The following is a 23,442-nucleotide window of genomic DNA, read 5'->3' as shown; positions in this document are numbered from 1 at the left end:
CGATTTAGAGTGGTTAGGTTAAATGCGGATTAGATGCTCTAGCACTGCGGTTTTGGTTCAGCGGCCGCTTTTCAAGATGAAGCAGGCTACTGACAATGTTACAGTATGAACCAACTAGCCCAAGCTTAAATCTTACAAAGATAGGCGAACTTGGACTTAAGCTGCTCCTTTAAGGATATGGTCGGTCGGTCGGTCGGTCGGTCGGTCGGTCGGTCGGTCGGTCGGTCGGTTTATGGGGTTTAACGTCCCAAAGCGACTAAGGCTATGAGAGACGCCGTAGTGGAGGGCTCCGGAAATTTCGACCACCTGGGGTTCTTTAACGTGCACTGACATCGCACATTACACGGGCCTCGAATTTCTCCTCCAAAGAAATTCAACCGCCGCGGCCGGGATCGAACCCGTGTCTTTCGGGTCAGCAGCCGAGCACCATAGCCACTGAGCCACCGCGGCGGCCCTTTAAGGATATGTCGTAACGTTAATGGGTTACTGCTCATATATGCTGAGCTGGTCATTCTGTACTTAACACTCTGAGATCGCTGGGAGTCATCTTATCACTTTTGCGCAGTGGTGCAGTGGCTAAGCGGGCCACCACTGCCCTGCGATGAATGGTGCTGCCGTAGATGGGACTTGAGAAACCCATGTTGCTCTTCTCAGCAGCCTGTCGCGACTAATAATTGAATATCCACATGCCACGGTGGGCATGGTGAGATCCGTGTTACGACTCAGCTTGAGGCCCGCGATGATCACAGTGGCGGCAACAGCTGCGGAAATTTCGAAAGGTCGTTTGACCCCACGATGACCCCACCAAAAAGGATGACTAGCTGGGAAGTGGTCGATAGAGCTCTTCCCACTCTCGGCTCGGTGCGAACGACCTTCCCTTTCATCCCCGCAAGAAGCGACCGACGATGGACAGACGACAGGGACGAAGGGATTCACGTTGTGGGCGATTACTCTGCGCGGGGACGCACAGGCAGTGACTCGAGGCAGGTCTTTGTATGAAAAGGTTTAATCTCACATCAGGGGGGCCGGTCGTCGTCGTGCGGCAGCGGGGTCAGGTGGTCCTCTGGCAGGGCTGGTCCAAGAGAGAGCAAGCCTTCGCGGTCGCGCCTTAAGAAGGCTTCCTCCTAGCCTCGCTCCCCCCGCCCCACCACTCGGGAAGAAGGGGTCGAGGCTACCCGCGGTGAGCAGCGCGAGATTTGACCTGCCCGCGAGCAGACCCTACATTTCCCCCCTCCCCTCAAACGTCCGTCCCGGGGTCCGCCAGTAGGCGTTCGATGACCTCCGGGTCCGGGTCGTTATCCATGGAGTCGTCGCAGGGGGGAGGGGAGCTCGCCGGGGGGCCTCTCACCGCTAGCTGGATGGGCTCCTCACGAGCCGCCTGGGGGAGCGAGGCGCCTGGCTCCACTGGGGGCCCTGCCGGCAGCGCCCTCCAAAGCTCCTCGGCCGCCGGGGACAGCAGGTCTGGGCGGCTGGACTGGAGGATGCGGAGGGCCGCTTCCTCCGGGCTGACCCTCTGCAGTGGCGCAGCGGGGAAAGGTGCTGCAGCCGCCGGTATGCCAGGTATGCAACGCACCGGCCTCATGGCGGAGCAGGTGCACAACAAGTGTGCCGCAGAGCGAGCACAGGCCGGCCCGCTCCTCGTCGTTGTACAAGCGGCCGATGGCTCCTGGACCGCCTGGGTTGCGGCTGCTCGGCGGCCGAAGCGCCGGCTGGGTGCTGAGGGGTGCCCTGCGCTTGATAATCCCTGGCGCCCTTGCGTTGGCCTGCACCACTGGGAGGTGCTCTCCAGTGGTTAGGCACGTGGTTAGGCTGGCGGTGGGGGCCACCGCGGCCGTGGAACATGCGCCACTCGCGCGGCTCCTGCCGCCAGCCGGGTGGCGCGCCCTGATGGCGGCCACCGTTCGACGGTGGTCTGCCTTGCCTTCTGGAGTCCGAGCCACGGGCGTCGGTCCGCTGGAGCTTCCTAGAAGACATACTGAGAGGGCGAGAGCATTGCGAGTGATTATTAATCGAGAGACACGGGTGCTACCTGGTCCTCAGGTTGTAGCGTCGGTTGCGAACCGCACCGCTACCTGCTCGTCCTCCCGGGGGTGAGATCGCCGCATCGCGCTGATTTTCCACCGCTTCGCAGCGATCGTCCTTGCGAAGGTGGAAAGCCTTCAAATCAGCGACATGCACCGGACCGGCGGTTTCGCCGTTTGTCAACAACCGCAGCTGGTAGGTGAGCGGCGTAGTCCGTGCCGTAACTTGGCACGGCCCAGCCCACTTGTGCGCTAGCGACGCGGCGAAACCGCGCGCTGCGTTACTAAGTGGGTGCGTTCTCTTGAGTACTAAGTCGCCCGTGTTGAAAACGACGTGACGGCGACCTTTGTTGTACTGATCCGCCTGCTCCATGCGCGCGACATCGAGGTTTTCGCGGGCTGCGCGCTGCGCTGCCTCCGAGCGCTCCCGGAGCCTTGCCGCGTACTGCGAAAGCGGAGGGTGCGCAGGCCCCGCCGCGTCGAGTAGGGCATTCTCTAGCGGAAAAGCGATCTCTCTCCCAAAATTCAAGTAAGCGGGTGTAATACCCACTGACCTGTTCACGGTTGTCCTTGTAGCGAACGCCAGTTCGGACAGCCGCGCGTCCCAATTTCTGTGCTGCTCGGTCGTCGCGACCAGCATGCTCTTCAGATTTCGATTCACCCGCTCGGTTATGTTGCTCAGAGCGTGGTAGGGACTCGTTCTCCTGTGGCGGATTTGAAGCGCCCGACAAGAGTCTACAAAGACTTTGCTTGTGAAATAAGAAGCATTGTCTGTAACAAGGTCGGAAGGGAAACCGAAACGAGTGAAAGTCTCCAACAGTTTTTCCCAAATTCGTTCCGACACAAGCTTCCTAAGGGGGGAAACCTTAACCCACTTGGAATAGTGGTCCGTTATTACCAGGATGAATTGATTTACGCGCGCGGACCGAGGGAGGGGTCCCATGATATCGCACGCGACCACTTGCCACGGGTAGTTGCTAACTACCGCCTTCATCACGCCAGCGGGCTTGCCCGCCCGAGGCTTGGCTACCTGGCATACCGGGCAGGTACGGACGTATCCCAGCACATCCTTTCTCATGCCTGGCCAGGTCGCGACACGGCATAACTTGTCGTAAGTCTTACTGCCGCTGCCATGGCCTGCCAGCGCTGAGTCATGGAAGTACTGCAGGAACCGTTTCCGCAACCTTCTCGGGACCACGACTAGGAAAGGGGATGCTATCGTCTCTTCCTCGTCAAGTTGGGGAATATAGCGGAGCAGCAAGCCATCATCGCCCAGCAGATACGCGTCGTACTTGCCCTCAGCGTTCCCGGTGCAAGCTGCGCTGCTCGCAAGCTCCTTCAGCACCCGCTGGCCAAGACCGTCTGCTTTCTGGGCCTCGATCAGCTCTTCTCTACTGACCGCTACTCCCCAAGACCAGGGTTGCCAGATTGGGCTATTAATAGCCAAATTGGGCTACTTGTTGTCCGAGTTGGCGTCAGAAATTTCGTTTTGGCTATGTGGCTACTTTTGGGCTACATCTTTTTCATGGGTGAAAAAAAAAGTTAAAGTAGCTATAATGTGCTCTGTTACAATTATACAGTGACAGAAATAAAAGGCATGCTGGAATCAAAATGCACGCTATAGAAGGTTAAAGAAATTGAGCGCGTCTGCTACAAAATGACAATTTGTAAACGCTGTGTTCGAGAAAACTTGTATTTCAGGCGGTCAAGGATCATGGCCTTTCGATTTCTTTTATAAAGAGTTGACACTACGTGGAAGTTTCCCCCGCGGAAACACTTCACGGCCTATAGATTCCACTTAATCCACGCCACCCGCGCGCGCGCTCGCCATTGAATATAGACTGTTGCCGTCTGCACATGTGAGCGTTCTCCCATTGACGGTGCACCTCGGGTGGCCATGACAACCATGGTACCACAATAGAGAGTAAACATTAAGAGAACTGAAGTCTCCCTACGTGGTTTTTTGTTTTGTTTATGGGGTTTAACGTCCCAAAGCCACTAAGGCTATGAGAGACGCCGTAGTAGAGGGCTCCGGAAATTTCGACCGCCTGGGGTTCTTTAACGTGCACTGACATCGCACAGTACACGGGCCTCTAGAATTTCTCCTCCAAAGAAAGTCAACCGCCGCGACCGGGATCGAACCCGCGTCTTTCGGGTCAGCAGGCGAGCACCATAACCACTGAGCCACCGCGGCGCTCCCTACGTGGTGCGAATGCGTAAGATTAAATGCTACTATTTCGCTTCTGTTGCCTGGTTTCGTGATCCTCACGTGTTAACCGTTAACCATAGACGTGGCCTAGTGGTTTGGGCGTCCGCTTTGGCTGCGGTAGGTGGCTGTTTGGAAACCCACCGCCAGGCATGTTCTTTTCTTGTATTGTTCATTCTAGTTCTGCGGACACATTCTGCTCAAGATTCGCGCATGAGGCAAGTAATGCGTACGCATTAATAAGGTATTTTTCTTTTTCTCCCTATTCTCGTGCTGGACACGGCAAGCGCGCCACTCGCAAGAGCCTACGCTTTTTCTGCAGCCTCAAGCGGCACACGTGCAGCCCTCGAGATTCATTGCAAGCGACGCGAGAGCGCCGTGTCCGTTGCGTAATCTGCGTGCACTCATGCGCAGCCGTGGAGCCATCCTTCGGCGCGGCGCGGAACGCACTGTAACTAACGAAGGCGGCGGAAGTTAGTGGCATGACATGGTATTAGATCCGTCGCTACGAGAACTTTCAGAATGGGCAAGTGGGCGATGTACATCCGGAACTACAAAAAGAAATGGAAAAAGGAGCCGGATTCAAGGGTAATTGTTTTTCTCATTATTGCGAAGGTGCTGTTAGACTGAAGATAAAATCGACATAGATTATCATCTAATGGCATATATCCTTGATTTATTCTGAGCTCATGCATATCGTAGAATGTAGCTTCCAGAAGGCGCATGCTCGATGCTATGAGGTGACACTCTCAGTGAGAACCTTCCTCTTAAAGCATGCAATTGAAAGTGAGGCTGCGTATGTATACAGTAAGGTATTTTCACTGTCGACGTGTCCGCGTGCAGACCGGCTGGCGTCACCCGCCTCAGGTGATATGGCCTACTGCCGCGCCTGCAAAGTGGAACTGCGGCCCCATCTTTAGGACCTGGTTAGCGCACCTGTTAGCCGCACTGGTTAGCGCGCATGACGGATGCGATACGTAAGAACGGAAAGAACACGCCGTGCGCACCCCCTCAGACATCATCTGCGGGAAAGAAATCTAATATGTAAATATTCTTGCCGAAAATTAATTCAATATGCTTAAGAAATGTCGTCAAAAAAGCAAATTTTTTTGGCTACTTTTGGGCTACGCAAAAATTTCGCTGTTGGCTACGTTTGGGCTACTACGGAGACCAATTTGGCTACCTGAGGTCGGAGCCATCTGGCAACCCTGCCCAAGACAGATTTCTTTCTGCCTCACTCCTTGGCAGGCGAGCGGTCGCCGCCACGAGCTGCTGTGCTTCCCTTCTCTCACAGCACCGTGCGGGACCTTTGCCCGCCTCCTCCTTCGCCAAACCGGGCGCGACACTCCCGTCCGCCCTCTCTTCCTCTCTAACAGCGGTGATGCCGCTTTCTACAAAGCTTGGCTGCGCCTCTGAAGCGCTTCCGCCAGCCTTCCACGGTGCGCGCGATAAAGCATCGGCCACCTTGTTCAAGCTGACCCGGCGGTACTCGATAGCGTACGCGTAACGTTGCAACGTCAGCGCCCATCTCGCGAGTCTGCCTGCGGGGTTCTTGAGCCTCTTTAACCAAGACAATGCCTGATGATCTGTCTGCACGCTGAAGACCGCTCCGTCTAGGTACATGTCGAACTTCGACAATGCGAACATGATCGCCAGGCGTTCCTTTTCGGTCACGGAGTAATTCCGCTCCGCCGATGTGAGCGTGCGACTAGCGAACGCGACAGGGCGCAGTTTGCCCTCGTGTTCCTGTAACAAAACAGCTCCAACACCGTAGTCACTAGCGTCTGTCTGCAAGACAAACTGCTTGTTCAGGTCGAGGAGGCGCAGACTAGCGGTATTCGCTATCGCGCGAGCCAAGGCAACAAATGCGTCACTCTGTTCCTTGCCCCAGACCCACTTTGAGCCTTTACGCAACAGCAGGTTCAGCGGCCTTGCAAGCTCCGAACAGCGCGGGATGAATTGCCTGTAGAACGCAACCATCCCCAAAAACCTCTGCAAGCTTTTCACATCCATGGGGCAGGGGTAGTTCAGAATTGCCTGCAGTTTGTCATCATTCGGTCTCAGTGTGCCATCATCCACGACAAAGCCCAAGAGGTTCACTCTCTTCGATGCCAACTGCACTTTCTTTGGATTAATGGTTAGACCGGCACGTCTCATTCTATCGAGAACGGAATTCAGGTGAATGAGGTGCTCCTCGAACGACTGTGAGAATATCACAACGTCGTCGAGGTACGCCATGGCGTAGTTGAACCTTGCATCGCCCAGCACGATGTCCATCAGTTGCATGAACGTGCTCGGGGCGTTAGACAAACCAAACGGGAGTCGAGTAAATTCGAAGAGCCCGCGGTGGCAGGTGAATGCGGTTTTCTCAATGTCACCTTCGGCCACCTCAATCTGCAGGTACCCTCTGCTTGCATCTAGGACTGTGAAGAACCTCGCGTTCCCTAACGCGTACATCACAGCCTCGATCGACTGAAAAGGGTACGCAACCGTAGGCGTCAGTGAGTTGAGCTTACGATAATCAACACACAGCCTGACCGATCCATCTTTCTTCGGTGCTAGAACCACTGGTGACGCCCAGGGACTTTGTGAGGGTCTCACCGCACCGGTATCAATCATCTCGTCAAGGGCACAGTCGAGAAGCTGCCTCTTATGCGCACTTAACGGCCTCGGGTTACACCTGAAAGGGCACGTATCACCCGTCTGAATCTCGTGCTGAAGCAGGTCGGTTCTGCCCGGTTTCTCCGTGAAGCAATCCGAAAACGGGAGTAACGTTTCCGCGAGCCTTCGGGGCTGACTACTGGGTCCTGAGAAAGACGCAATAATCGCTTCTAACGAGCCACCGTCTCTCAGCATCTCGAGGGAGCTCCCCTGCCTTTCTGTAGCACAGGTGTGGACACCCACCTTTTGTGCAGGACAGCCGGGCAAGGATGCGCTTTCGAAGGGAAAGGGGGGGGGGGGGGCGAGCTGGCTGTAACGATAGCCATTCTCCCCCATGTCGAGCACAATGCCTTCGCTCGAGAGAAAATCCCTTTCCAGATTTACTGGTATCGACAAGCCAGGCAGATAGACGAAGCGATGTCTCCGCTTTCTGCCGTCAAAGCGCATCGTAAGACGCACTGCTCCCTTTGCCTTTGCCGCCCCAGCTGCTAAGCTTAACGGGGTTTCGGCCGGTCTGACACGGATGTTACCTATCCGGCAGGCCTCGTACACCTCGTCACCGACCAGTGACAGCGTTGAGTACGTGTCTACGAGTGCGGAGTAGCATCGACCCGCTAACCGCACTAGCATAAATGGGCTTGAGCGCGGAACGACTCCCTGAGCTCTACAGACGAGCGGGACAAATGCCTCCCCGTCGCCGGCGCGGGAGTTCTTTTCCTGACTAGCGCCTTGACAACCATGAAATTCTCCCGCTGACGGTGAAAGGCCGGTGCCACCAGACATCACCGCCAGCGTCTGGCGTTTCCCTGCATACGCCTAGCTTGGCACTTGCGGGCCATGTGGCCGGGCTGGTTGCAATTCCAGCAAAGCCGGTCGTTCACCCGCCGCGTGGACGGAGGACCCCTCGTTCCACGAAGCGGTTGGGGACGACTCTCCCCTTTCTCCGCGCCTTCCTGACGCTCGCTCGGCGCGCGGCCTGTGAGGCCGGCACGACGCCGCTGCTCGAATGCGTACGGGTCGAGCGCGCGAGGGACAACAGGGGGTTCCGCCTGCCTTTCCACGGCCATTGCTTCGGCGCGCCGAGCCCTCATCGCGCATTCTCGGCCTCCATCCCATGCGCATCCCGGTTCCAGCGATTCGGCCGGCCTGGGGGGCGGCTGGTAGCGCAGTTCGGCCAGTAAATCCGCCTGCACGGTCTTGGCCTCCTGCGCTAGGGCCTCGAGGTTTGTAAAACTGCGGCCCCGCAGATACGGCTTGAAGCGTGGATGGCACTGCCTGATCACACGCGCAACCTGATCTCGGTCGGTTGCCGTCGGATCTGCCCTCTTGTACAGCTCCTGCATTGCGCGTACGTACTCGAGGAGGCTTTCCTCTGGGTGTTGGGTGCGCAACGCGAACTCCTCCATCATCCGGCGCTCATAATCAGGCGGCAAGAACTCGGCGCGGAAACGGTCTTTGAAGTCCGCCATCGACTGGAAAGTCGGCTGGCAGCGCCTCCATCGCGCCGCGCTCTCGAGGAGTGCTACAGGCAGGACCTGCCCTAGCATTACGTCATCTGGGGCGCCCAGAGCCGTCTGGTAGTCCTCGAGTTGTTCTAAAAACTCGTGGACTGATTTCGCGTCCGTGTACCAGGAAAAGGAGGGGACGTCCATATTTATCCGCGGGCGCGATGCTGTCGCCGATGCTACCGATGTGCGGCCTGGTTGGCGCCAGCCACCGAACCGAGCTGACGGGCTAATGCGGCAAACATCTCAGTCAGCTGCCCCATTACGGCCGCCGCGTCGGCCGTCTCACTACCGGCTGCCCCGCCATCCAAAGCCGTGGCTGAAACATCCTTTTTGGGAGGCGTAGTTCGCGCTAATTGACGGAGAAAATACGAGGCTCTACCCTGCGCGCTACTTTTCCCAGGAAAGCCCGCGTCAACTGTCCGGCCGCACCGGCTAACGGCTCATGGCAACAAAAACATTCATATACACAACAATCTATCTACAAACACACGAAAATACACAACAGAAAACGCCCGAAAACTACATAAATAACACAAAACCTCTAACAAATATACAACACTGCACAAATCGCTACCCCGCGAACATTCCGTCTGAGCCGCTCCTTAACCCTAGCGGTCCGGCGTGGCCCCGAACAAAGAGGGCCTGCCACGAGTCTGGCTGCACGTCGCAAAATCGGCAGAGAAATCGTCCACAAGGTGTTATTTAAAGCCGCACGCTGGACGCCATTATTTGTGGGCGATTCCTCTGCGCGGGGACGCACAGGCAGTGACTCGAGGCAGGTCTTTGTATGAAAAGGTTTAATCTCACATCAGGGGGGCCGGTCGTCGTCGTGGGGCAGCGGGGTCAGGTGGTCCTCTGGCAGGGCTGGTCCAAGAGAGAGCAAGCCTTCGCGGTCGCGCCTTAAGAAGGCTTCCTCCTAGCCTCGCTCCCCCCGCCCCACCACTCGGAAAGAAGGGGTCGAGGCTACCAGCGATGAGCGGCGCCAGATTTGACCTGCCCGCGAGCAGACCCTACAACGTCTGAGAGGAACCGAAACGAATCGGAGGTAGCCGGCGCAGATGCGGCCGCGGCGCCAGCATGCCTACGCCACACCTGTGTTCGATAGACACCCGCTGCTTCCAGTGATGTTCGGAAGCAAGACAGTCAACGATGCATACGTGCTTTTTAAAGGGAGATGCAGGACTACCGCCGTGAAACTTAGACGTTTTTAAGGTCATAAAACGCGAAAAATGACAGTAATAGCACAGGTCCGATTGAAAGCAGTTCATTCAATTCATATAGGAAAAAAACATATACATCTTAATGGAAGCCACTTTTAATGGGCCAGACAGTTACCACAAGAGACGTGTTTTTACCCGAGACAAGAGACGTGCTAGAGAAAAAGTGCATTCTTGTAGCAGTAACAAAATTCAGTATCGGACAAGTGAATGCAGACATGTGCTCAGCACAACCCAAGCGAGCAAGGCTGCACTTCTCTAGCTCTTCCAGCACTTTCCAGAAAATTTTTGTAGCCTTGGCGATGCTCAGTGAGAATTGCGGTCGCACATTACGTAGAACGCTTATCTTGCTTGGTTTAGGAGCAGACAGGTCGACAGGTAGGCCGCACCGACTCACTGACGCATAGCGCGGGTGCACCGACGCTGTTGCGCTTCTGTGTTTCCGAGCAAGAAACACTCTTTCACCGCCGCACGCTCTACAGGAAATCAACCATTGCAAAAACAACACTAACACAAAGCAGTTATCACTCACTGGTCTGACCTTTAGCGACAGCAGTCTGCTTACCGACTCTGGAATGTTCGCTTTATGCGCTCTTGGCGGCAAAACGCGGTGCTACAAAAGCTCGGCCCACCAAAATCAGTTCGGTTACTTTTCAGTACCCCTCGTACAGACAGCATTAAACAACACCCGACGGTTAGCGCATCTGGCGCTGGCGTCTGTCTAAACCACGCTATCCATCATTCGTGTTAAGTGCGCGGACGGCTGTACGATAAGAAACCCCAGGTCGTCTAAAATAACCGGACGCAATCCAGAGGTTAGGGCGCCCACCGATAGAGATGAATGGTGGGTCTTCCCTTTCCTTATCAATGATTCGGATCCCACGCAATATTTGCACGACTCGGAGCATACTGACCGAGCTAGGCACGTTTATCTGCAATATAGGTCCCGGAAAGCCCAGAATTGCCTGCGCCAAAGTACTGTAGAATCTTTGGGCACAACAGAGTACTGCCTGTACGCCCATACGGCAGATAAATCTTTCTTAGCGGGGAGTAAACCCTTGATAAGGCCGCGCAATATCCAGCAATAAAAAAGCACACAATCTAAGAAAGGAATATGACAAAGGCCGTTACCGTCTTGCTTGACTCTTTAATACATTGAGGAATCCAATGGATAATCACGCAATAAAGAAGCATCGACAGTTCACGCAGCAAAATAAATAAAAAACCTGAGCATGGATCGAGACATATCGAAATTCTTTTGCCACGTCATGTGCGCACATGTTGAACTGCACAAAAAGAGCAAAAAAAAATGACATCACGTTCGCACACCGGAGGAACACGCCCCCTTCGTCAAGAAACTAAAAATGCAACAGTTCCAAACTGCACAGTTCATTAAAGCCACGTACGATGGAAATGTGCTCGGGAATGTTTAAAAACCACAGCCAAAGTGGGATTAAGTACCGAGATATCACATGCGAAAAATGAGTGAAACGCGGTCAGGCACAGTGAAACATGTCCGCCATTGCTGCACGGTATGAAAGATGGCGAGGCTAAAGATACAGCAAAGATCACAACTCGCACAAGAAGAACGCGCTAAAATCCGAACCACGGTGACAAACGAAATCCCTAACGCAACGAGCAAAGTGAATCCCTGCCTCCATGCCTAGTCAGCGACGTCAAGTTGTGCCGAAAGTCAAGCACATCAATGTCCCCTGTTCATTGCATATTGGTTCTAGTGGTGTAAATCTGCAGGATACGCACGCAGAAGGAATTCATCAGCTGCTTTCGGCCAATACGGCTACACTGTCAAAGCGTGTCATTCTTTAGTGCCGCGGCTTCTTCAGTCCGATGAACGTCGTCATAGAGCAATCAGGTAAGCACGGTGCATTCGTATGGAAGGCGCCTTCCTCAATGTCCAGCCTTTCGCCCGGACAGCTGAGTCGCCAACATCGAATCCAAGTCACACGGTGTTCATGGTGATCATCCCAGTAGTGCGCATGTACCGTTTCTAGTACCGGTAGCCGCCTGGACAGCTCGGAAATGGACTTCTGAGCGCAGCCATTTGGTTGGACGCTGGAAACGATACACACGGTGCGCAGATTCAACAAGCCTGCGCGGCTGAGCTCGCTGCAGATCGCCCTGAGGGCCACGTTGGGACTGAACAGAGTCAGGGACCGCAAGTGCTCACTCGAACTGAACCACGCGATGAACGATCGTCCATCGCAGCAAGTCATGCTCTTCTCTGGCCAGAACAGACGCAGGCGCACCAAGCTGCACTCAGCCAAGAATCTGCAGCACCGGAGACCGTAGATTGAAAACAGCGTAAGCCTCTGGAGCCTTGTCCTACGATGTAAAGCGGAGACAGTGTCTCTGTTGATAGCAGTGAAGTTCAGAGAAAAAGAGCATTCCGAACAAGCACAGCTAGTGCAGTCTCCGCCGCGCACGTCAAGCTCTTCCAGCTTAGCACAAGAAGCAGCGATGAGTTGAAGAGACGCGTTCGTCTGCAGGCCGCAGTGCCGAACGGCGATAGCTCGCAGCAGCGGAAGGGCTTCTGAAGGGAATATTTGGCACAAATCCGTTCCAGACTCGAAATGAACCAAGCTCAGGTTGAGCTCGGTGAGTTTGTAGCATGCGCGGAGAAAGATGCTCAAAGACGGAGAGCACGCCCGGCTGACGTAATGGCTCCGACGGCCACCGTCCATCCTTCCAGAGGGGGGAAGCAAGACGAAAGTCAGCGACTGGAGACTGCGCAACCACGGTCGATCGGCCACTTCTGCCAGCTGCGTTGGCGCGTCGGGGCAGCATGCGACGCAGAAGATCAGTTCTTCTGGAATAGCAAGCTCATCGAAAGCGATCACGTCCGTCAGGTGTATGCACGTGCAAGAGACAACCGGGTGCATGCGATAAGTGACGTTGCCGAAAATGGCAGAGGTCAGGCACAGTTCCGGCAGTGGCACTCGAAGTTCTCGCGCCATTTGAAGGAACCATTCGCCATCTCCCGAGAACCCCTGCGAAGTGTAGGCGAAGCTTTCAAGCATCCAGTCGGGATCAACCAAGGTACAGCAGGCGGCTATCGCGTCAGATCTGTCTGCGTGAAGCGCGTGGACGTGTAGGTGTTCCAGGCTCTCGCAGCGTTTCCGGATTCTCTTCAGGAGATGACTGCTTGCAGAGGCGCCACCGACTTCTACGTACATCTGGCGTAATTTCGCCACGACTTCATTCTCCGAGAAGCCGATATCGTCGAAACTCTCCCCGTAGGTTTGCTCATCAAAAAGCGACCATTCGAGCCGGATCAGCCAAGGCATCGATGTGGTGAGGATGTCGAAAAGGCGCCGAGGACTTACAATGCAATTCACGCAGTACAGCTCAGTCAGGTGTACGCAGACAGATAATGCCTGGAATAACTTTTGAGGGAGAGCCATCATGCAACCGGTGAGACGAAGAATCCTGAGAGAACGTACGTCACAATGCAGCAGGTAGCGAAGCAGGGCAGACGCATCTGAGTGAGGGCTCAACGTAGCAGTTCGGCTAAGTGTCGGCATGCCCCAAAGATCCCGGGGGACCACATCGCTCTCTTGCAGGGCTTGGATGGACTCGATGTCGAGGTAAAGCACAATGTTCAGCCAAACATCGGTGGGAAGAAAGAAGTCTTCCGGCTCGGAAGAAAACGCAGCCATCTTCTCTCAGATGCAACACGTCAAACACAAATGTGACCGGAATGGCTGGCCGGATATGGAACTGCGGCGCTTGCACCCGCAGCTGGATGAGGAACGCTGTAAGTGCGCAGTGCTTCGACTGCAGGGTGCTTCTCAAATAGTAAGTCGCGCAACACATGTATTTATAGCGTTGACGTGAGCGGCTAGCGTCAGTTTGCTGATAATGCGCAGAAGGGAGTGGCCTCATAATCTGGCAACGATAATATTTCAGTCAGATTGGAAACCAGTTGATCTACTTGTGCGCGGATCTGCTTATGGCAGCCTCGATAAGGGAATCTGATGTCGCTTGCTTAGCGCGTGTATACATCTCGAGAACTGAATTTCGTGACAACACATTTTGAAGACTAACGTGAATCTGCTTATGGCAGCCTCGATAGCGTATTCTGATGTCGCTTGCTTAATGTGCTTTCGAAAACTAACGTGACCGCATCATGCGCATGCGATCACGGAAGGCGGTATCTCTTGCTCATGCTGGAGAACGTCGTTTTCTCTCTGCTCTGCATGGGTTTCTCGGTGAAGCATCAACACGTGTGCGCTTAAAGCCACATTTGTCGTCCAGTGAGCTGACATGCTATACCGCAGGCATCCTCTGTACTGATTTCTTTCGACGCCAGTGACGGCGATAATGGGAGGCTAGTGATGGTGGGCAGCTCCCCAATTTGTGCCGAGCGCTTCCTTTCAGTGTCTAAAGCGCAGTTTTATCCGCTAAGAAATGCGTTAGAGCTCCTAGTTCCTCGTTTACGTTTTCTGTTAAGATAATTTTCGAAGCTGTCGTCAGTCTGTGGCCAGAATTGCTGCTAAAAGGCATCACGCCGATCAAAACAATGGTAACGTATGAACGCTGTTAAACCATGTAGAACGTCAAAAAGAACTTTAGTCAACACCACCCAGAAGGTAACTGCATTAAAATACACGGCACGAGCAGCGCTTGTCGATTACCGCCAAGAGGTTATTCGGGTCATTCCGGCGCCGTTGGCCCTCGAGCGTCGGGAAAGGGGACGGTGGAGAACACCGGCGACACAAGACGATATTTCCTTGGGCAACAGTGGGTCTCTTCGATTTACCGCACCCGGGCAGCCCACTAACCGCCACAAAGTTCGCCTCTGGCAGGAAAACGCAACATGGTCACATGGGCTGGCGGCCACCGGAACCAGCCAGCCGGCAATCACGGCGGCAAGCAAGTCGCAGATCACGGAGGGCAGATGCTCTCCGTAGCTTCGCGATCTGCTGTGTCTCATTGCTACGCACACCTACGGCAGAAATTGGCTACCTCGTATCGAAAACGATGACCTGAAGTTATTGAGGGCTGCCGCAGACTGCAGAACAAAGAGCTGTTCGTGCTCGCACCCATTTACATCGGCGACGACAACGGGAGCATGTGCATTCCGTGCACAGTTTGCTGCGTAAGCTTCAAGAAATCCTCAAAAGCATGCGATGAGCGGTCGGAATCGCACGTACTTCAGTCCACACCACATAGGCCGGAAAAAATGACCGTGCGTTGTTTATTAAACGACACGCCGTGCTCTCGGATTATCGCGTTTGTTTACTACGCAGTAAGGATGACTGGTATGATCGCAGACGATCGACCCTGCATGGTGATTGACTCTGCTGTAATCGCTCCGATTTTTACGCCCGTGGACTGCTTCCTGTAGGCTGTAATCAGAAAAGAATCGCGACGCGTTCCGTTCAACTGTAGTCTGTCGACCGCTGGCTTTTGCTGTGGGCAAGGAATGCACGCATAATCTCAACAAAAGCGCATAACAGCTTGTTTAACGTTCACCTAGAACAAGCGGGTGTATGTACGAATCAGCTGCGTATCGTATCTATAATGCTACAGCTTTAGCGCAAAGAACTGGCATTGGAATAAAAGGCGCTGCAATCCAGCCCTGCGTGTTGGTGCCTCACGTGCCGCGTGTGCTTGCGTGATCGATCAGGGCTGGTAGATTGTTTTTATCTCTTTAATAAGCCAAACGCGACGAGATGCACGCCTACGTTACCTCTCAGATATTTTAAGCATATATGGGAGAACGCTCGAGCATCAAGCTGTACAACAGTTGGCGACGACAGAATCAGCACTCGATCGGCTGCCGTGATAGTGACAACTGTGTGGCCACTAAATGCCCGCAGAGATATGCCTCGACCAATGTGCTCGTGAGGACTTTTAGTTAAGGACATGTTTCAATCAAGCGTTTGTCAAAGCATCTCCGCCTTTGCACTGCGCCGAACTCAATGAAGACCATGCGCTCCCGTATAGCGCTCAACCAACACCTCGCAAAGCACGTTCATAACATACATATATTCCCGCGTCTCAGCGCGTAATCGGAGCTGGAATCTGCGGCTGCTCTCACGAAAAGCCTCGAACACCATCGCAATATCAGCCAAGCGCAAGGAATTAACAGCCGAAATATTTTGTGAATCAGAAATATGCGACCGCAATATGAAGCGACCATTTGTGCTTGCGATGTGGTGAGACGATCGAAATACGATAAACAGCGAGAACCACCGCAAAAGGTGTCATTGCAGGAAACACAGACGATGTGCACCATGGCTTAGTCGAAACAAGCGCCTGCATCGCGCAAAACATCGCATGAAGAATCGCGGTCCTTCTAGTTCATTAAAAATGGCCGCTCGAGCTACCCGCTACCATACCACCTATCCGTCGTCTGCTAGTTGCCCGAGCGCTGCCAGCACAATCATCCTGGCGAGTCTGGCTGCCCGCTAGCAGCCCGAAACCACCCAGCCAGAGAAAAACGAACGCATTCTGGGCAGCCACCGGAAGTGCGGGGAACAGCCAGAGAAATTCGAGCGCCTGGCAGCCCACAGGCAGCCCGCAGGCAGCCCGCGGGCAGCCAGAGGCAAATAAACGAAGAGACCCAGTGGTGGGCTCACCGAGAGAGGGAACGTGTGGAAAGAGGCAGCTCCGCGAGCGGACTACAAGCCTCCTCCACCCTCCTCAACCCTACTGTAGCGGCGTCGCCAGAGCCGCAGCAGAAGTAGTGAGGGCTGCCGCCGCAGTCGTGCTAACAGCGCGAGTTGAAAAAGGGGGGGAGGGGGGGGGGATACTCGCTTGAAACAGGAGAATGTGTGTTAGAACACCGACAAGCAGCACTCGTCGTGATCACGTCCAATGACGTCACATGTTTTATAACATCGCGTCTAGAAGGTGTTCACGCTGGAAATGCGAATAAAGTATTCTCGAAGGCTTTATGCGGAGTGCATGGATCAAACAAATGCAAGAGACCCTTGTTATGTTGTTATGGCAATCACATCAACAACACTCGACAGCACAAGCGAAGTTTTACGTGTGAGAAATCTTATAACTTAGTGCGCACGCAGGATTCCGTATACCTCTCGATTAATTCAGCCAACAGGAAAACTATCCGCTGCATGACTTTGAAGAGATGCAAGAATGCAAGATGTATCAACCAACATTCTCCGACGTGCCCAAAGGTGAACAAGCATAACCGGAGACAACTTGCTGCATCTTTTGTAATTGGCGGTTAAGGGAAGAAACAAGAAAGTTATGATCGTTTATCACGTGGGGCTACCGCCGAACATGGGCTGCTTTTCTGTGGGCGTCGATACAACATGGCTTCTCCGGTCATGATAGGAATTTCTGACTACGGACACCAATATGTACTGAGCTATTGACGCGTCATTTAGTGCTGCAGTAAAGACGTTACTAATCTTTGTTGAACCCCATAGGGCACAACAATGGCGGATGATTTAGCGTGGTTAGGTGAAATGCGGACTAGATGCGCTAGAACTTCGGTTTTGGTTAAACGGCAGCTTTTAAAGATGAAGCAGGCTAGTGACAAGGCTACAGTATGGACCAACTAGCCCAAGCTCAAATTTTGCAAAGATAGGCGCACTCGGACATAATCTCCGCATTTAAGGGTATGCCGTTGTAGCGCTAATGGGGTAATGCTCATATATGCCGAGCTGGTCACGCTACTTTACACTTTTAGATCGCTGGAAGTCCTCTTATCACTTCTGCGCAGTGGACCAGCGGCTAAGCGCTCCGCCACTGCCCTGCGATGACAGGTGTTGCAATCGATGGGACTTGAGAAACCCAAGTTGCTCTTCTCAGCAACCTGTCGCGAATAATAATTGAACATCCGCCTGCCATGGTGGGCATGGTGAGACCCCACAGACCATGACGAAATCGGTGAGTAGGGTCTCTGGTACTAGGGCAGTAAAATTAAGCCAAAATTAAGCCTCACCTGTCATGGTACAAGCAGCTTGATGGAACAAGCAGGTTAAGTTCCGGGTCGCTCGTCCAAGGGCAGCTACGGGGCACGACGTCCAACCGCAGAACAAGCGGAGGGTTGGAAACGCGAAGTGCTTACAGCGTCGCTCAACTTCTTCTGACACGCGCCGAACGCGAAACCAATGTCGCGAGCGCTCTCTTTTTCATCTCGCCAAACTGCTTGACGCGCATCATCATCACCGTAATTCCGTCGAGTTGAGTGTCCTACCCGACATATTTGGCGCTGGTCGAAAATTTTGACACTTCACACATGTTCCTGATCGTATACCATCTTCTTGGCAGCCTTCGATGAGTTTTATCACAATTTGATATCTAATTCCTGAATTTAGTCATCATCATTAGCCCAGATGATTCTACAGGAGGGTGGTTAGAGCCCCCCTACTCCCCTCTTGCGGCCACCCTACATCTGCGCAGAAGTTGCAAGAAAGAGAGAGTCTGCCACGCATCCTGTACGCTATTTTAGGTCATCTGACCATTTTTCCTGGTGCAGGGCTTCAGGAGACCGAAGTACTGTTGTTAGATGGGGTGACCTCGCTGCACGATGTAGGAATAAGTGCTGTGAGGCCCGCTTTTCGTTGTTTCGTTAACATGATTCATTGTTAATGTGGTAATTGTGAGAAATCTATAGACTCTGTCAGATGCGGCGTGATAGTATATTGGGAAGGCCTACTCTTATGCATGCGCTGCAAAACCGAAATTGTAAAATAGTTCGTGCGCTCACACCACTCTGTAAAGTCATGGAGGGCACTGAAGACCAATATTGTGCCCCATACATTTCTAAACTGATCCATTAATCCTGTATGTTCAACGCCACATTCCATGCGGTGGAAACTACGCGCGCTAAAAGCGCTTGTCCAGATTTTCTGGGCTTGCGACGGCGCGACGTACAATCAACATCATGAGTAAGGAAAGAGAGCTGTGTGCTGCCCAGACTGGATACTCACCTGTCGTGTGCCTGCCTCTATCTTCGCTGGCGTCCAGGCATTCCTGCTATTTTATGAAATCCGTCTCACACTCTCCAAGTAGCCTCGCCATGGGTAATCTTGCGACAAACAATGAACGCGTCTTCCAGGGTGCTTGCTCTCCAGAGCCGTAATTCCCGAAGGACTTCAAGAAGCATAAAACACCACATCGACAATAAGAGCACATCAAAAGCAGCCAAATTACGTCCGCTGCATGAACTACCTCCTGTCTCGAAAAAGCCCTGTGCTGAGCGATCAGCCGCTAACATGTTCCAACAAATTTCTTACTTACATCCTCACATCTGACACTCAGCTCGCCCCGCTAAGTTTGCCTCCTTTGAAATTCGTTGTGTCGCTCTAGCCGACCGTTGGCAAGCGGTTTTGGGCAAAAGTTTTGCAGTATAAGTCGATTTTTTACACTTCTGGTTCCGCAAGACATCAAAAAAATTCAGGGGGCACTTTTACTGTCTAAAGTGGGTAGAGGCGGAAGCGTTTTCCGCACCACCTTCGCTGTTTCTGTGGCACTGGTGGCGTCACATATAATTACTAAGTGATGGAAAGTCACTAATTAATTGTTAATTACTGTTTAATGCCTGGAGACTAATTAACTGCTAATTAATGACGCTTAAGCTTCTCCTTTAGGAGTGGAACGCGACAGCGCGTTGTAGCGCTGCCAGGGAGTCCACGGAACGCCACCACCCGTTCGGCGCGATGCCTTGCCCTTTGAACGCAACGCTTTTTGAGGAAAGGAAATGGCGCAGTAATTCTCTGTCATCTCGGTGGACACCTGAACCGCACCGTAGAGGAAGGGAGGAAGTGGGAGTGAAAGAAGATAGATAAAGAGGAGCCGTAATGAAGGAAATGAAAATTGTATTTGAGGTAAGGAAATTACGCAGTAACTGTCTCACATATCTCGGTGGACACCCGTCAAAATTCAGGGGGGCACTTTTTTGACCTAAAGTGTGGTCACTGATGTGTGGTTAAGATGTTAAGCTTCGCCCCTAAGAGTGGAACGATGTCAGTGCACGTTAAAGAACCCCAGGTGGTCGAAATTTCCGGAGCCCTCCACTACGGCGTCTCTCATAGCCTTAGTCGCTTTGGGACGTTAAACCCCATAAACCAACCAACCAAGAGTGGAACGCGACAGCGCCTTACAACGCTGCCAAGGAGTCCATAGAACGCCATCGCCCATTCGGTTCTACGCCTCGCTCGTCGGTAAAGTGGTTTTTGAGGAAAGGAAATGTATCTGTCTCTCATTTGTCAATGGACACCTAAACCTCGCCGGAAGGGATTGGAGGAGGATGAGAGTGAGTGAAGACACCGTATTCACTAGACGCGCCTTTGTTCATTCCAAACCATCGAGCTGGCATGGCGGAGTGGATAGCGTGTTCGTCTCTCACGCCGAAGACCGGGGTTCGATTCCTGAGCTCGACAAATTTCTAAATCGCTTTAATTTATTTATATGGCCTGACTAGTAAAGCTAATTAGGCTAATTGGGTAATTAAGCAATTAACTAAGCTCAGTCCCACTTACTTGGAGCATCACTATACGATCCCTTCAATTCGTTGTATCGTTACTAGCCAAAGTGCGATTGGCCCCGTTTGAAATTCGCGCACTGTGATGTCACGACCGTTTCCACCAATTGAAAAGCGTGACATTTTCTGTCGACAATTGCTGCTTACAACGATAAGACATTAAAGGCTTCCGCCTTAAAACTGTTGTTCCGGTGAAATGTGATTTTTACTCGACAGCTATGCGAGGTGTGTACGATTGGGCACGAACGGATGACTGGCATGCGGGGTATTGTACAGATGCCTTAGGAAGACAAATGGACGCTGGTAGGTGAGGGTTTCTGGCTGGGACGTTCAACCCAGATGGTACCACAGTGCGCTAGAAACCTGGAAAATATGCCATTTTCCGACAAAGAGTGGCTAGTTTCAGGGACGGCCGCTTGGCGCAGCACCTGATGGCGCTGCGTGCAGAAGGAGTGCTCTCAGCGTGGAACGGACATCTTTGTCGGCCCCGGCCATCGTCGCTATTTCTGAAGCGCAATTTTTTCGCTCATTACAGGCGCTAACTTGCAAATTTTATTTCGTTACCTTTTGAACGTGTCTGGTCGTGCACAGCGCCGTGCTTCTTCGCGTTTAAATATCATTCTTCTGCAATAGTGGCGGAACTCGCGAAATGAATTCGTGCACAGGCAGTTATTATACAGCTCCACCCAGCGTGGTCACGATATATAAAGCCACCGTGCTAACTCCTAAAAATTTGGCAGTGGCTTAGGTCAGCTATACCAGGTTATACGTAGCAAGAGGTACGGTATATCCCTAGTTACGTCTAGTTCTTTTGCTTATCGTCATAGCAACGTATTACACATTAAAGACGAGACCTATGGTGAAGGCGGCACGTGTTATTCAACTGTATTGACTGGAAGAAAGACAGCCCGGTGATCCGTAAAGTAACACGCGGCCGTCTCGATGGTTCCCGCACTATTTTGGCTCGGCGGCGAGCGGCGCCTTCCCCGCTGTCGGCGCGCGGCGCACCAGCTGCGCGGCTCTGACGTCAATCGGGTCCTCTGGGGTGCGCAGAACTGGCCACCGACAGCCACAGCGAAACGGAGAGACTGCGGGTAATGTACCTCTCGCTACAATACCAAGTATTCATCAGAAAGCATATTGGACGCCCCACTCCTCGGAGGTTAACAGCTACTGCAATTTGGCGTATAGAGGCAATTACTCGCCGATACATAAATCGTTCATAGTGTAAAAATATAATGGTAATGCATGCAGTTAAAGCTTGATGTGTAAGAAGGAGTAATCACCAAGCATATGAAAACAAGCACAAAGCTCCCCACCAAGCTCGCATTCACGCCAGACCTGGGCCCGGCCCAGTCTCCTTCCAACGGCAGCGCAAGAGGTAAATTTTTCAGTGTGTGGAAGTAAATTCCTGCGGCACAAGTGGAGATGCAGCATGCAAAGGAGCTCAAATTTCAATAACGCCTGAAGAAATTGCTTTTGCAGACACAAAAACAAGAGGTGAGGCTCGTGCGCCCGCTTGGCTGTTGGAATAGCGCTGTCGTCCATGAGTAGCGTCGTGGGTCGAAGAGACAAATGAAAAGAGTTGCATACACATGTAACAAAATACTGCTTTAACCCTTGATGTTTATTTGGAGTAATTTATTTTCACGGTTTGCGATGCCTAAGTATTAAAACGTACAAGAGTGGAAAACTGCACGAGCTGGGACATTAAGAAGCGGAGAAACAGCGAAAGAATGAAAAGGACGAGAGGAGAGACGTACATACAGTGTTCTAGAATATTGTGCTCTAGAATATTGTGCTCTAGAATATTGGGCAGTGGGTTCAGGAGCAGGCGGTCTACACGCAGTGCCGTGAGGCGGCGAATGTCTACAGGTCCCGGATGTATGTGGCGGCGCTGTTGTAGCGTGGGCTGTAAGGCTCGGCTGGCGCGCCCCGAAGGCTGCTTCTTTCCTCGACTGCTGCGTCGCCGTGCTTTGCTGTGCTCCCTGACCTGACTGGAAACACCTGACGTGTTTTTTTTTTTCAGGGACTGTCGGCATCAAGAGGCAATGTAGGGTTGTCGGCGTCAGCGCGCAAATTTATTGCACGTAGTGACTGCGTAGAGTACAAAAAATTCGCTGTGGCTTAGCTTGGTTAAGCCCGGTAATTGCGAAAGCAATATCCGTAGCTACGCCATGGTGGTGCTTGTGGTTAGACTTGTGGCGATGCATCGGTTACACAATCCAATTCAATGTAATCTAATGTAATCTAATCTAATCTAATCTATTCTGATCCAATCCAATCCAGTCCAGTACAATACAGTCCAGTCAGGCCGCCGTTCATGTGCACCGTCGTCGCACACGGACGACGCGAGATCGCGAAGCAATGTTAAGCCACTGGTGGTTGGCACAGCTACTGCTTTCTAGCGACGTGAGTCGAGCCTAATCTCTTCAGCGTAACGCCACAATCGCGCTCCTAGCGGAGAGCGCAGGAGTTAGGCGCCGGTGGTGGCACCGCCGCGGCTTGCGACGGCGCGAGTCGGTCCCCTTCTCTTCGGCGTGATGTCACACATCACGTCACACAGAGGTCAACTAAAGGTCAATGGTGTCACCGCCGCGCCACGGCAAAGGCTGAAAGTGCAAGTAGTAAGCTTTCGCTTTAAAACTTGCTTTTGCAGGCACCAAATGACGGAAGTGAAGATAGTGAGTTCACTGACATTTGCGACATAGGAGGGTTGCTCTACCCGTCCCGCGTGCTTTTTTTTACAGTAAGGAAGCTGGAGAATTTATTTACTACTTTCTTCGGCCAGGAAAAGCTGTGCAGTAACAGCATAGTTGATGGTATGCTGTTGAGGAAATCTCAGCTTTTGTGGGGTGTAGGGTGAAGCCAGCACTCTGATGTGCTTACAGGCAGCATTGTGAAGTTTTATGCACTGGCAAGGCTGCACTTTTATGTAAGGGGCATAAATGAGTCGCGAGAAGCAAGTGGAAAGAAGAAGCTTCATGCCAAGATTGGCCGCTGCGCTTAGTTTCATGAGAAGTTTTATGTGCAAAACAGCATGACAGAACTGTCAAACATTCGAGGATGAGCTTAACAGCAGTTGCATTGTTTGAATAAAGAACTGGTTTGTTTTTGGGAAACTCGTTAGTTTTGTATTCAGTCGTGTTAATAGATCCGCGGCAAAAGACTGCTCGTTTTGATAAAAATGCATGCTGGAGAGCACTAAAAAAGAGCAGTCGTTCACACAAGTTGCAAATTTTACAATTGTCACGTTCGTTTTCAATTACGATAAACAGTTTCAGCAGACCAACCAAGCCGAACTTGAATAGAAACGTCTCTTCACAGCGATTTCTTGTTGGCCCAC

The 23,442-nt window shown here is 52.7% G+C and overlaps 2 protein-coding genes across 2 annotated transcripts in view; one reads left to right on the top strand and one right to left on the bottom strand.

The window, feature by feature from the left end:
• LOC149347488 (uncharacterized) overlaps positions 1-3,929 on the bottom strand; it is a 58,216-nt gene extending 54,287 nt beyond the window's left edge. Inside the window, exons 1-2 of the mRNA XM_089586031.1 lie at positions 3,908-3,929; positions 691-761 (exon numbers count right to left, since the gene is read on the bottom strand). Of these exons, the coding sequence (XP_089442157.1) occupies positions 691-761; positions 3,908-3,929 (93 nt within the window). The remainder of the gene's footprint in view (positions 1-690; positions 762-3,907) is intronic.
• Positions 1-23,442, top strand: part of LOC149347487 (uncharacterized) — a 226,490-nt gene that overhangs the window by 67,008 nt on the left and 136,040 nt on the right. The gene's annotated exons all lie outside the window — the stretch shown is intronic.

This window comes from Amblyomma mixtum, chromosome 4 (genome assembly GCF_055824585.1).
Source record: "Amblyomma mixtum isolate Tamu chromosome 4, ASM5582458v1, whole genome shotgun sequence".
Lineage (NCBI taxonomy): Eukaryota > Metazoa > Arthropoda > Arachnida > Ixodida > Ixodidae > Amblyomma > Amblyomma mixtum.
This window is presented reverse-complemented; position numbering and strand designations above follow the sequence as displayed.